The sequence below is a fragment of the Nymphalis io genome, chromosome 13 (assembly GCF_905147045.1).
Source record: "Nymphalis io chromosome 13, ilAglIoxx1.1, whole genome shotgun sequence".
NCBI lineage: Eukaryota > Metazoa > Arthropoda > Insecta > Lepidoptera > Nymphalidae > Nymphalis > Nymphalis io.
Genome location: NC_065900.1, coordinates 9,462,647 through 9,476,477, shown reverse-complemented (window position 1 = coordinate 9,476,477; position 13,831 = coordinate 9,462,647). Strand labels below are relative to the sequence as shown.

The following is a 13,831-nucleotide window of genomic DNA, read 5'->3' as shown; positions in this document are numbered from 1 at the left end:
AACCAGTTTGTTAAAACTAGTTTTGCGAACCTTACATTTTCTATAACTGATATGTGTTTTTTGTTGAATAATTAAACCAAACATAGACTATATAAATATTTTTAACGGTAACACTAAACGTTTGTTTTGACTACAATGGCAACTTTGCTTAATGTCATGATATTTAATATTTGAACGGAGCCGTAGACAGAAAAACCGGGGCATTGTTGTCGATGTTGAACAGCTGAGCTGACAACTTTTAAATTACTACTGCGTCATTTAGTAGTTTGGCGCGCTCGCGCATTTCCGTTTTGTGTCAGAGTGGAGCGCGTTTTGTGAAATATTACTAAAAATATCTGGACATTATATTATTTAAATGTAAGTGGCGTTTTTTATAGATAAGCAATTTAATAAAAAAGAAACGTAGCTGAATAACGAAATCATTTAATTGGTTTTAGCATTTTTAAGTATAGTTCAATAAACTATACTTATATAAGATTTATTTTTTTCCTAATCACGATATAGTAATTAATTTATTCTACCCTAACTAGTTAAGGTGTGTAGGTATATTTGTATGATGCGTTGATTTTTGTGGATTGCTAAATTTGCATCAACATTAAAATTAATCTATAAATAGCTTTTGTAAAACATGAGGAAAAAAATAACAATGACCTATGATACAGTTGCTTAAAAAAATAATAATTAAGTAAGTATTAATATTTTAATAATGTGTTGTTATTTTTTTATTAGATCGAAAAACATGTGGAAGCAACTGTTTATATGTTTAAGTGTTATTTGCATATACGGTGAAACTAAATATTACAAAGAAAAGCAACGAAATGACTGGGTTCACCAAGATGCTGGTAATGAAATAGTGACTCGAAAATCTCATCACAAAGGACCGAGCCCGCCAGATCATACTAAGCTAGTAGCTATGGCGAGATATGTATTACATAACTGCGGTAAGAATATTGTATATATTTATTAGAAGTGCTTAATTTTTGTCATTATATTTATTAATTGACTGGTTTATATCAAATATTATTAGTTCTTATTTATTACCTTATTTAAGTAATAAAATCAACTTTGTAAGTTTTTTTAACGTTATTGAATGTTATTAAATAAGTATTCAATGTTAAAATATGTCATTCATTATTAATGTTTAATTATATGTATCGTAATTATCGATATTCCAAATTAAGTAAACACGTATAGGCTACGTCTGTTTCTAAAAAAAAATGTAAATGAATAAGAGATTAATAAACTTCCTTGGACTATTTCGTTTAAGGTATAATAATGTAATATATTTACACTATTATTGAATAACTAAATAACCAAGTAACTTAATAAACAAGGTCACTTAAGGTGAACAATAATTATATATTTTTTGTCTGTGATAGTTTGTATTCAGTTAGAAGTTTGAGATGGCCCTTGCTAGAACACGTAAATATTAACCAAAAAAAGCGGGCTTAAATCCAGGAAAACACCATTAAATAAGCATAAAAGAAATAAACATCGCGAGAAAACTGCATGTGTCGGATAAAAATCTTCCTCACTTGTCCACCAATGGACATTGAAGCGTACTGCAATAAGCCCCCAACCTTCTCAATAGGATAAGCCTTAGACCAGCAATGGGATATTTACATATTGTTACGTTAATACAGTCAGGACTACCACTCTCTCTAAGATCGATTACATTCACAATATTATAATCGTGTAATATGGTTTTAGTGTCGTTATTTGTAATGAACAATGGCCTAACAGTTTAAACCTCTGATAACAAATTAAATTAAAAATTCTTCTATTAAACTTCTAAAAATAAATTAAAAACGAACAATTATATTTACAATAAAATAATATACTTTCATTAACTATTTTAATTATATCATGACATTAATTTGCTTTCGAAACATAGATATCTACCCAAAAGTTTAATGTGTAGGTACTTTTATTCGTATATGCTCAGGCTTTATTTGCTTAAAAAATCGGTTTGTGGTAAATTTTATCTATTACATGCGCTGTGTTAGACGATAAACTGATATAGAAAATATCGATTCAGGCAGTAAGGTCGAGGAATAAAGGTTACAACGAACGTAACATCCTTATATATGTAAGTACCCACTCTAATCGTTTAACAGCCCAGTAGCTATGTAAGAACGAATTCATAGACTAACAATTTATTTATTATTCTTAAATATTGCTTCTTTGTAATTAAGTAAAACTTAATATAACACAAATTAAGGACATAAAAAGTTCTGTGTTGCACCTTGCCTGGATTTTAATCTATAATTTTCAATTAAGATTCACCTGTCCTATCGACCATTAGGTATAAATAATTACAGGTCTTACTAATAAATAGGATTGAATATTATTTATTATTATTTATCCAATAACGAAAACTATAATATTTTTTTATTTATAATATCCTAACAATTTCGTTACTTTTGGTAACTGTCTAAACTAAAAACACCATAAATGTTAAATACTAAAATTTCGTTATTTTATTATTTATTTATGGAACATCCGCTCTCCAAAGACGACGACACTAATATTTTAAGATTTGTTCAAATTTGTGGCATTGGTTTTAATTAGTTTCAAGTAAGTTTTTTTTCTACAGATTGGGCATCCATAGCAACTATTTCAACGTTACCCGCTATTGAAGGATTTCCATTTTCGAACGTAAAATCCGTTGTAGACGGGTCAATGGCTAATTCAACTGGGATACCATACTTTTATATGTCGCCCTTGGATTTCACAGCGCGAGATTTATCGGTACTTTACTCAAACAAATAAAAGTATACAAATCTTTAGGCTTTGCCAATTATATCCAAAAACTTGTCTTTAAAATATAAACAAAAATAAATCGAATTTAACTATTTTAATTACTTAACTGTATTTCTTTAAACATTATGCCTTAAAAGCAAAGGTAGTTTCTACAGTCATAATAATTTTGTTTTTTTTTTTTATTGTAATTTAATTTGCTATTAACGAATATTATATATAAATCGTAAAATTTATGCTCCAAATGTTATATATTAATTTAATTTTGGTTTTATACATTATAATTATTTTTGTAGAAAAATACCCGCGCCACAATATTAGTGTCGTTGGAACAGACGAGATATTGCGAGAACCAAAAGTATGACCCAGAAGATCCGAGATGTACAAGACTCATGCTTTCCGGGAAGATGAAGAAGGTAAGGAATTCATGATAATAATAAACTTATTCAAGTCTCGATGTATGTAATTATAATCTTATAATCTATCACTTACTCTTATCCTATTTGTGCATGTGTTTGTATTATTGTTACTATTAATCTTTGTTTATTTATCTATACATTATTTACGTATTAATTGTCACTAACTGATATGGACCTTACTCACACGTAGCCTTGTGGCGAACTGTCAATACTTCAACAGTCTAATTAAATATATTGGGATGTTATCATTGACATTTTAGAGATTTGACATATTCCTAATGTGAATCTTTTTAGATTTGGCATGATTATAACAAAAATGGGTACCCACGGTTTGAAATAGGCTCCAATGTAGAGTACTACTCCGCCGAAAATCACACGCCAAACGCACCTGATAATATGACTAATCTGATAATTTAGTGCATTGACCAATGTTAATGAGCAATATACGATAACACGGTAAATCTGAAAAAACGATAAGAATTTTTCTTGTTTACCAAAATATGCATGAGGTACCTACTATATACGAGTATATTAAGTATAATCTGTCCTTTGTGTCAACCCTTCATATACAAAGTCAAGATTCAATAACATTTTGCAATGTTATATTTAACTTACTTGTAAATGTTTGCAAAGCTCTTCAATTGTATTGTACGTAATACAAGTTTATCAACTCTATAAATGTATTGCGACAAAGACATATAACTATTTAAAAAATCTGTAAATATCAAACAAAATATCGGTTTTATTATGAAATGAAAAAAACAATAACGACAGTACATATATAATAAGGACTGTTACACGTGTTTGAATATGCAAAGTGATAGTAAATTAAAGAAATCGCTTAAAATATTGCGTTTGACTTATCGCGGTAATTATTGACATTATAAGATTACCTATACGTTAAATGTCTCACGTCTCCGCTATCAGTTTTATTTTAATAATAACAATAGATAAATGTTTTTTTTTTAATCCTATTAAATATATTTAAAAAAGTTTAAGATTATTTATAATATAGTATATAGTTGAAGATTATAATAGTTTAATATATAAAAAAAAATTAAATCCCCATACATTCGTTATCTTAATTAATTAGTTCTCTGCACTAATAATTTATTTGTGGAAATATTTTCTGAGTGTACAATACTTTAAAATACCACAAAATATATTATAACTAATAATACCTAATTAATCATACATAAGTTATTAAATAGCTGGCTAGCTAATAGTATATTTATTTATCTTCTAAAATATTATATAGGTTTTCAAAAGCGCTTGTGAATCAAATTAAATCAAAATGTACTTTATTCATTATTTAGGGTTATACAACAATTTTTAAATGAAGTAAAGCTACCAGTTCCTACCATTTCGTAATGTAGTCTAGTTTGACAAAGAAGTTACTGTTTTAGCGAGAATGTGTCTATCTTGTATTTATTCTGTTCAATGCAATTCAAGTTTTGTAGGTATTTACTTAATAAGGAGTTATTTGTATATTTCATTTTCAGATCAAAGAGAGCACTAATGAGTATACATTCGCGAAGGCCGCTTTGTTTGAGAGACATCCGGCGATGGCAAACTTCCCAGCTGGTACGTATTCACTTGTATAAGTGAGCATGAAGCTCACTCTTATACCATAAATAAAAATATATCTTAACTATTTTAAAACACGACTGCCCTTATATAAATGAACGAATTTATAGTCAGTGTAACTCGGGATGACATCCAAAACTGTTCAGGCACACCTTAAAATATTACACTTTTTTAGGACAGTCGTTTATAATTAATAGCTATTCCCGAGGATTACAAGTTAAACTGCTAATATGTCACAATTGTAAGTAGAAACACGGGTAGGGTTAAAATTAAATATTTTTTTTATCAACATTCTCGCGTGTGATAAATATTTGCAAGGCTTAACATTCGTGTTTAATCATAGTAACATTAAAAAATAGTCGAAGTTAAAACTAACTTCAATATTAATGGACAACATATTTTTATTATAAAAATCGATTTACAAACAAATAAGAAAAAAAAAAACGAGACAAGAAACCGAGAATGGCTAAAAATGACTTGGTATGGTTATAATAGCTCTTCCTATCTTATTCTAGCGCGGCTACCGCTGAGAGGAATTATCCTATAGAATTGCCTATAAATAAAAACAATTGCAACTTTTGTTATTAGTGTATTTTGACATTTCTTTCATAAATTTCACACAAAATCAATTGAAACATATTGTGTGTAAATAAATAAGTTGATTGCCATGAATTTAAAATACAACCTTTTTCCTTAATCCCTTCCTATAAAACTTTTAAGGTCAAATATACTTTACCGTGTAGATTTATGACACATTTACGCTTGCACATATTACTAAAATAATAATTACTTATGTTATGATCGTGTTATACACCACTATATTTTTGATATTTAATAGGTAATTATTACAGATATTTTGCTGGTTTGCGACTAAAAGTTTAATGTTGAAAAATATAAACTTTTTGGAATAACCAGTTAAGGCCTTGGTCAGTTTTGCTATCCCAATAAAATACGATGTGCTCTCTTTTCTCGCTCGAAGTTGAAGTGGATTATTCTTATTTAAATTCATGCAAGCAATTCTACATTAATAGCATTCGATACATTACTTAAACAACTATGAATCGATAAACTTTATAAATAACCTTTTAATATTCGACGGCCTTGATTGTTAAATAATATGGCCTATATTATAGTCGAAAAAAATCGCTAATTCAAGTACGAGTAATTTAACCAATTATTTGCAACAACATACGTAGGTACATGTATTGGTACCCTCGACCGACAATACTACTGTTACTGTACTGTCCTATTACTGTTACAGTACTGTTGATCGAAGATTAGTACCTAAACACAATTTATTTTATTAAACATATAACAGTTTGGGTTCTTTTAGACAAACAATATCGGCCCAGCACCAAATAGGGGCTATCCTTCGCTTCGGATTCGCTTTTCCTTGTTTAATAATGACTGTGTTTTATAATGAGTAAGTTTGAGACACTTTATAATATACAACACACACGAATGTATATGATCTGCATTTATCACAGTTCTTAGAACTTCTAAACACTATCTGTTTTTCGCCGTATTATTAATTTCCAAAAACATTTGCAATAATTTTCGAACTCAATATTGAAATCTACACTACGCTAACACTTTTTGAGCGAGCCAAAGCACTTAAAACGATCACGCAACTGATACTCACGCGCAACGTATATTTTTCCGTTTAGGATAGATGCACACAGTGAACCAAAATAAATAAATACTTACATAAAAATTTATTAAGAGTAGCTCGTCTGGGTAGGTACCACCCACTCATCAGATATTCTACCGCAAAACAGCAATACTTGATATTGTTGTGTTCCGGTTTGAAGGGTGAGTGAGCCAGTGTAATTACAGGCACAAGGGACATAAAATTTTAGTTCCCAAGGTTGGTGGCGCATTGGCTATAAGCGATGGTTGACATTTCTTACAATGCCAATATCTAAGGGCGTTTGGTGACCACTTACCATCAGGTGGCCCATATGCTCGTCCTCCTTCCTATTCTATAAAAAAAAAAAAAGTACAATTGTGAATTAATTTTGATATGGTTCATGGAGCGCTTCTTTAAGAAATAATAACTTAAATATTGAATAAACCATAAAAATGTACAAAAAAGACGAAACACTGTTTTTAGCCAATAAATGCTTCCTTACTATATTATTTATCATGTAAAACTTACTAAATATATGCCTATATATATATATATATATATATATATATATATATATATATATATATATATATCTTCAACTATTCAAATACTATTTTTAAATAGTCGGCAACCGAAATTTCATTTTTGAGTATGTATATGGGCGAAAAATTACTCTTATCAACTCTCCTCCTTTGTAAATTCGTCACCTCTTATAGTTTCTCTAAAAAGATTAGTAAAAAAAAATAAGTTGTTTAATGTTTCGTAAACCGTCCAAGAACTATAGTGTGTAGTATAGTTATATCATTGTTATATCGAACACACGATAAACCTTCACGTATAGCTGTATAATGTTTCTTACGTAAGTTAGTTTTATTACACACAAACATGCATTTAAAAATGTAATTCGATAAAGTGTAAAAGATATCAAGTTCAAGGTTATTTTTTACAGATCACGACTGGTTCATCGCTAAAATGAAGATAGCGCAAATTGCAATGGTTGACTGGTTCGGAGGCGCCAAGTACGTACCAGTCAAAGACTATCTGGCTTACAACTACACCGGCACCGAGATGTTGCGATATCACAACCAATTATTACATAAATTTGATAACGATGTATAAAATATAAACTAATATATATCGTGGTATTTTATTACAACATTTAAATTGAAGACTTTTCTTTGAATATCTACTTAATACATCATTTATGTCATCTCAATATAGCAGAAAAAAATTTAATTAATATATATAATTGTGAATTAGAAGTATCATACAAATAATTAAAACAGTTTTTCTTATTCCGACATAAGTATTTATTTTAATTCTTGGCACTTTTTTAGCTTGTCTGGGTGGGTGTTGTATTGTTCTTATAGAATGAATTTAATTTTATTACATGTCATGTTATGTTATACATGCTACTAACGACTGGACTTATGAGTCATTTGATGTTTTAGACTAATAATATATTACTTAGTACTAATATATACCATGGGTTAATAAATATAACAATTGCATAACAAGAACATTATACTTTTATTATTGCAAATGAGAATTTAACAAATATTTACATTTTTAAATAAGTATTCATATTACAGGATATACTATAACTTCATGCAACATATATGTGTTTTCAGCCATCAAGTTCTAAACCTATGAAAATAATTTAAAGCTTTTATTTGTAGAGTGAAAACATTTCAATTGGTGTGAACAAATATCAGTTAAACATTTACTATACCGGTAATGCCATTTTACTAACTATTATGATTTTGATGAAGTAGGTACTTACATAATATTGCTTAATATTTTTAAAAATGAATCTACCCCGTACATATATTATATACATACTATATGTATTGAATATTTAAATAATATTACAACTCTTGGATGTACTCTAGATCAGATATGACATTGGCAGCAAAAATTCGTGATAAAATTTGGATGAGTGCAAATCCAAGTTTCGTTTCAGATGGTGAGCTAGCGAAATATGTCATTTGCAAATGTTTTATAAACTGTGCGTCGCACGAAACTAATTAAAACTAAAACCTCGGTTTTGATGCTATCGTTGTTGAACTACTGTTTTAATCTTAACAGAAATCTAATAGATAGTAACCACCTTAGTAATCATTAATAATATACAGTTTCATATTTATTTTATACAATAGTTATATCAAAAACTAAATAATAAAATTCATAAAAAGTGTAAGACTTATAAAATAAAATCTGAATGAAAATGGTGTCTTAGCTTTTTAATGGTGTCTTCTTTATACAATTACCTCTTTCCTTGAACAATACAATTAATACTACAATAAACACAGTTTCCTGATTTTAAAATTTGCTTCTTATTATGTATGATTGTGCAATTTTGAGCTATTAATTATACAGATATTAATATGAATTACATATGTATATATTTAATTTAAAAAGTTATGAATAGGTAATATAAATTAAAGCTCAAGCTTAGTCAAATTTTATTTCAAATTTGAATCAAAAATGTATTATTTACAGCAATTGAACTTTTCCATTACAATGCATGCAAGATGCAACCGGTGGTGATATGATCCCACTATTGTTGTAAGCGTGATGAACAAGAGCATTTACTGGTTCTTCATTTAATTTCTTCATTTCAAATGGCATTGCCATAACCTAAAAACATAATGTAGAAATTAAAAAATATATATATACTTGGAATTACCTCAAACAATAAAATTATGTATAGGAAATTGTACTCACTTTCTCTGCATATATCTCGGCCTCAGTGGCTGTGGCTAGAGAATCTAAATGATTAATAGTTTGTTTCTCTGTTGAACTGCTAATGTTTTCAGACAATTTTAAATTTGTAGATGCTAAATCAAGGACACTAGCAGAATGAGGCATTGTAGTGTTAAAGTTAAGATTGCCTATTGGTCTATGTTTACTTCCCATGCATTCAGAAATAGCCACACTTTCTAACCAATTCTCATGAAGGCTGTACAAGTTTTTGTATGTGCAAATCATCATATCCCTCATTCGACATCTCTCATCAAGCAATTGTTTTACTGCTTGATTCAAGTTCACTGTTTTCTCATTAAGCATTTTCTTGCACTGCGCCAGTTCTTCAATCATAAGGCTGTAAAGTATAAATTAGTAATAAAATAATAAAGTTAAAAAATGCATACTAAATACTGCTGTACAATTTACCTGCTAGCAAGGAATTTACTTCTCCATACTTCACATTGACCAGCTAGCCATTCAGTTTGTTCCTAGTAATAAATATATAAAAAGTTAATCATAAAAATAAAAACAAACTTAATCAAATTAACTTAAGCCATTCTAGTATAATATAAGAAATTTAATTAAAATTTTACTATGACTTCTAAAATTCGAAACTAAACAATTAATAACAATACATCACTATAAAGTTTTTACTTATGTCATATTTCTATGTAAAACTGCCGAGTGATATTTAATATAAATTTTCACCTGATGTGTAGACAAATGTTGTGCAGAATTGACTAAAGCATTAGCTAAGTGTTTCTTATCTTCATTAAGGGAATGGACTTGAAACTCAAGATCTTCACCCATAGAGGCCACAAGCATTGTCTTTAACTCCTTATTTACCTGTTTAATAATATGTGTATACAATGTTAGTGAATATTTACTATGTCTAACTAAAAGAAAATAAACAGTGAAAACAATTTGATGGTCAATAAATAGCTTTAAAAAAAAATTTTTACCTGGGCTTGTTGTTTCAGTTGCTCCTTTAAATTTTCATTTTCTTTTGTTAATTCTTCTAATTTCTTTTGAATTTCATTATCAATTCTTGGTTTATCTGAATCTGTTTCGGACTTATCACTGCAAGATGCAAGTTTTCTTCTAGGCTTAAATTCGTTAATGTTAGTATTCATTTGTGACATCTGGTTAATTAGTTTGTTAATATCCATGCGATTTCTTGATTTTTTGTTTCCTTTTAACAAAAGTCGAGGAGTTATCGGTTTGACAGCACCTGCGTAGGGCTCGTATGGAACGAACTTTGGATTCTTAGAGTATATATGAGAACTTTTCTTTTCAGGCGTAATTATTTTTGAGGGATATATTTGAACTAAGCGACCAGGAAGTAAAGATTCTTTACTACTTGCCCGTAGAACCGTTCTGGATTCAGGTTTATTTATTTTGTTTTCATTTACATTTTCATTTGATTCCATACCATCACCCGCTGTTCTAATTTTATTCATTATTTCTGTAGGAAAATAACTAAGATAAGAATCTCAATATTACTAATAATTATTATGAACATTAATTTGTGAAATACTTACTAGAGTTAAATGAAATTAATGTATCCATGTTAAATGTAAGAATATTAATTTGTTTTCAATAGAATGGTTAAAACAAAATTAGAAAATAATATTTTGTGTTACGTTTACGTTTTTATTAGGTACTTGACAAACGCGCAACTGTCAAACGTCAATGTCACAAAGCTATAAGTGTTTACAGCCAAAGTAAACACTTTAGTGTAGTTTACACTTTAGTGTTTAGTGTTCAGCCAAAGAGATTAGAATCACTATATTTGAGTAACAGTGCAGCCAGGTTAACTATAATTTGTGTAAGCTTGTAGAAAAATTTAATTCCCTGGTGCTATTGGAACCAATAAAAAAAAGGTACTAACTTAACTTATTTCAATAATATTTTCTATTATTTTCAGTTTTCTTTTAGTTTATTCACTATAACTTTAAATATATGAGATTTGGACGCAATGTAATCAGCTTAACTATTACGGTTAAAATGTGCAATCATCAACCTCGATTTCATATTAATATTGTTGCCCTCTTTAGAAGAGGGCGCACAGAGATGTTTACTTTTCAGGAACTTACTTTCTGCTCACTTTCGTTATACTGTAACCGAGATTGATGATTACATATTGTAATAGTAATCCTTAATTATAATTCTGATTAAATTTTACACAAGTCTACAATATACTGAGAAAACCTGCTTTTATAAAGCTGTAATTAATTATATCTAACTGTTTTTATGTCTGCGTAATCTGAGAAGGAATATAATTTGAGCCTGATGTGCCACTGTCACACAATATACATCATTTAGCGAGCTCTAAACCAGTATAATTTTTTTATTTCATTAATAGGTGGGTAGGTAGAATTATATTAATTATAGATATTTTCTTAGTGCACTTTGCATCCATATTCTTTTTTTGGTTAAGAATATGAACAACCCGTAATAAAAGTCAAAGAGGTCTACAGAAATTGAATTTGAAAATTAAAATTTCAAAATGTCCAGAATATTACTTTTCTAAATTGTAAGTAATTTTATGTTAGTTGTTTTACTCACTGCCCTAAAAATGCATTTGAGACTTTTAATTTATAATTAATGAATTACAGTTTTATAGTACCTATTCTAAGTCCCAAAATTGTGCAATATATTTTTTTAAACTATTTTGCAAAAAGAAACAACTAGTTCATTATAAAACAGTGTTAAAACTTTTAAAATTAAAAAAGAGAATGTGTTGTGAAAAAGTAAGGAAAAGAATGAATAAAATTTCATTATTTTTATTAAATAAATAAAAAATGAGCTACACAACACTGATAAGCATAATTTAAGGGTTTAGAGTAGACTCTAGCTCTCCATTAGCTTGAAGTTCTTTTATAATGTCTAATCCACCTACTAACTCTCCTTTGACATACAATTGAGGATATGTGGGCCAATCAGAATATGCCTTCAGACCTTGCCGAACCTCCTCGTCTGTTAAGATATCAAATGTTTCATACTGCACTCTAAAACACAACATGAATTAAGTATTTTACAAGTTTTTTATTTTTATTTTATACAGGAATATTTATTGATATTTTAATGTCATAAGTTGTCATGCATTATAAAATTATATGATACAAATACAAAAAAATAAAATTAATCAAATACCATGCAGAAAGAGAAATTGCAAATTTAGATTATAGATTATTCTAGTAAACTTAATTATTAAGTATTTCATGACCAATGGTTGTTCAACATACCCAGTACCATTAAGAATTTGAATGAGAGTTCTACTGAAACCACATCTAGGTGCATCCCTATTCCCTTTCATAAACACCATTATATTATGTTTATTTATAAGAGCTTTCAGTCTTTCTTCTAATGACTGTTTAGGTGATACATCTAAAGCATCTTTAGCTCCACTGTGAGTTCTAACCTTTGAAGATATTTGAGCAGCATCAGCTCCATCAATTCTGTCTATTTGAGTTCCATTTTTAAATAATATTACAGTAGGAACAGAATCCACCTAAAAATAATATTAACAGTAGAACTAAAGTTAATACACATAACACCATATATAACACACCATAACAAGTATTATACCTTATATTTCAGTGAGATTTCTGAAAGGTTTTCGGCATCACAAACACCAAATTTACTACCACTGGATTGTACTTCTGGTAATTTTAGCAGTTCTTTCATTATGTCTGTAACCTGACCACATTGGTCTGCCCAATCAGCTGAGAAGTGCACAACTGTTAAGGATGGCGACCTAAAAATTTACTAATTAATGTATCATACTATATTTTAATAATATTATAATCTGGATATGTTAATAAAACTTAAACTAAACTTAGATTATGAAGTATAACTTGATATTATGAATTATCAAAATTTTTTTGTAACAATTATTTAGATTTTTATAATAATGTCAAACTCAGTATGATTAATTTCGTAAGAAACTTATCTTGAATTTACAAATATAATGAAGGGCAATTTATTTATAATTTGACAAAGGTACCTTACGAAATTCACAAAATTTTCTACAGTATCAATGTTAGTGACCGACATTTCGGAATAAGGTTATGTTGTATAATGACTGAATTATATTATTTAAAATATTTTCACTGCTAGTAAATACGTAAATGCCCACTGTTGAGTTTAAATAAAGCATAAATCTTATTTTAGATAATTCACTTTGCAACGCAAATAAAAAAAAAGGAATTTAAATTTGGGACAATGTATTCAACTTTTCACTTAATGACAAATGACAAGCTGACATTAATACTAATTGTCAACTTCAAGATTTTTTTTAAAGGCTCTCTAGACCTTGTCTTTTAAACAGCTTTTCTTAAACTTAAAAGATGCTATGTTTTTACCGCAACAATTTAAAACGAAATAAGATACTTTTTACTATTGATATGCGTAAATCGTTAAAATTTCTATGGGTGTTGCCATCGAGTTGTAAGTTTGCAACGTTCCCAGAAGCAACACATCCACTTGGTGGTATCTATTCTTTGCAAATCGCAATAGCAAAATCCATAATTTCTTTATTTAATATTAAAGCGCAAAAACATTACGCGGGATATAAGCTATATACTTATTACTGTTATTAAAAACTACTGTAAAGTAACGTTTAAATGATTAGTGCATATAGGAGTAAATATATCAGCAATTTTTTCATTTGTGACTTGTTTAG

General features: G+C 28.6%; 4 protein-coding genes across 5 annotated transcripts in view; 2 read left to right on the top strand and 2 right to left on the bottom strand.

Moving 5' to 3' along the window:
* LOC126772734 (ras-related C3 botulinum toxin substrate 1) overlaps positions 1-13,831 on the top strand; it is a 231,044-nt gene that overhangs the window by 13,441 nt on the left and 203,772 nt on the right. The gene's annotated exons all lie outside the window — the stretch shown is intronic.
* LOC126772725 (protein CREG1) lies at positions 196-7,565 on the top strand. Of its 2 annotated transcripts, XM_050493254.1 has the most exons (6): positions 196-357; positions 730-941; positions 2,597-2,751; positions 3,057-3,176; positions 4,682-4,763; positions 7,346-7,565. In XM_050493254.1, exons 2-6 carry the CDS (start codon positions 740-742, stop codon positions 7,513-7,515), a joined length of 729 nt encoding a protein of 242 aa, XP_050349211.1. In that variant the 5' UTR covers positions 196-357; positions 730-739; the 3' UTR covers positions 7,516-7,565. The 2 variants fall into 2 exon arrangements, with proteins under 2 accessions (XP_050349211.1, XP_050349212.1); XM_050493255.1 differs by lacking the exon at positions 196-357 and having other exon boundaries at positions 710-941.
* On the bottom strand, positions 7,908-10,831 carry LOC126772696 (golgin-45). Its single transcript, XM_050493207.1, has 6 exons — positions 10,686-10,831; positions 10,107-10,609; positions 9,853-9,990; positions 9,571-9,632; positions 9,124-9,499; positions 7,908-9,036 (listed from the first exon to the last, which is right to left on the bottom strand). Exons 1-6 carry the CDS (start codon positions 10,711-10,713, stop codon positions 8,893-8,895), a joined length of 1,251 nt encoding a protein of 416 aa, XP_050349164.1. The 5' UTR covers positions 10,714-10,831; the 3' UTR covers positions 7,908-8,892.
* On the bottom strand, positions 11,915-13,399 carry LOC126772732 (glutaredoxin 3). Its single transcript, XM_050493266.1, has 4 exons — positions 13,154-13,399; positions 12,736-12,904; positions 12,393-12,658; positions 11,915-12,155 (listed from the first exon to the last, which is right to left on the bottom strand). The coding sequence occupies exons 1-4, from the start codon at positions 13,201-13,203 to the stop codon at positions 11,978-11,980; spliced, it is 663 nt and encodes a 220-aa protein (XP_050349223.1). The 5' UTR covers positions 13,204-13,399; the 3' UTR covers positions 11,915-11,977.

What these genes read in the sequence shown, in the direction of transcription:
- LOC126772725 (XM_050493254.1), top strand. Translation starts at nt 740, where the DNA reads ATGTGGAAGCAACTGTTTATATGTTTAAGTGTTATTTGCATATACGGT. An exon ending in TCACAGCGCGAGATTTATCG is followed by an intron (nt 2,752 to 3,056) that starts GTACTTTACTCA and finishes TTATTTTTGTAG; the next exon opens with AAAAATACCCGCGCCACAAT. An exon ending in TTTCCGGGAAGATGAAGAAG is followed by an intron (nt 3,177 to 4,681) that starts GTAAGGAATTCA and finishes TTTCATTTTCAG; the next exon opens with ATCAAAGAGAGCACTAATGA.
- LOC126772696 (XM_050493207.1), bottom strand. Translation starts at nt 10,713, where the DNA reads ATGGATACATTAATTTCATTTAACTCTA. An exon ending in AACTGAAACAACAAGCCCAG is followed by an intron (nt 9,991 to 10,106) that starts GTAAAAATTTTT and finishes ATTATTAAACAG; the next exon opens with GTAAATAAGGAGTTAAAGAC. An exon ending in AACATTTGTCTACACATCAG is followed by an intron (nt 9,633 to 9,852) that starts GTGAAAATTTAT and finishes ATTTATTACTAG; the next exon opens with GAACAAACTGAATGGCTAGC.
- LOC126772732 (XM_050493266.1), bottom strand. Translation starts at nt 13,203, where the DNA reads ATGTCGGTCACTAACATTGATACTGTAGAAAATTTTGTGAATTTCGTA. An exon ending in AATTTTGTGAATTTCGTAAG is followed by an intron (nt 12,905 to 13,153) that starts GTACCTTTGTCA and finishes GTAAATTTTTAG; the next exon opens with GTCGCCATCCTTAACAGTTG. An exon ending in CAAATTCTTAATGGTACTGG is followed by an intron (nt 12,156 to 12,392) that starts GTATGTTGAACA and finishes GTTGTGTTTTAG; the next exon opens with AGTGCAGTATGAAACATTTG.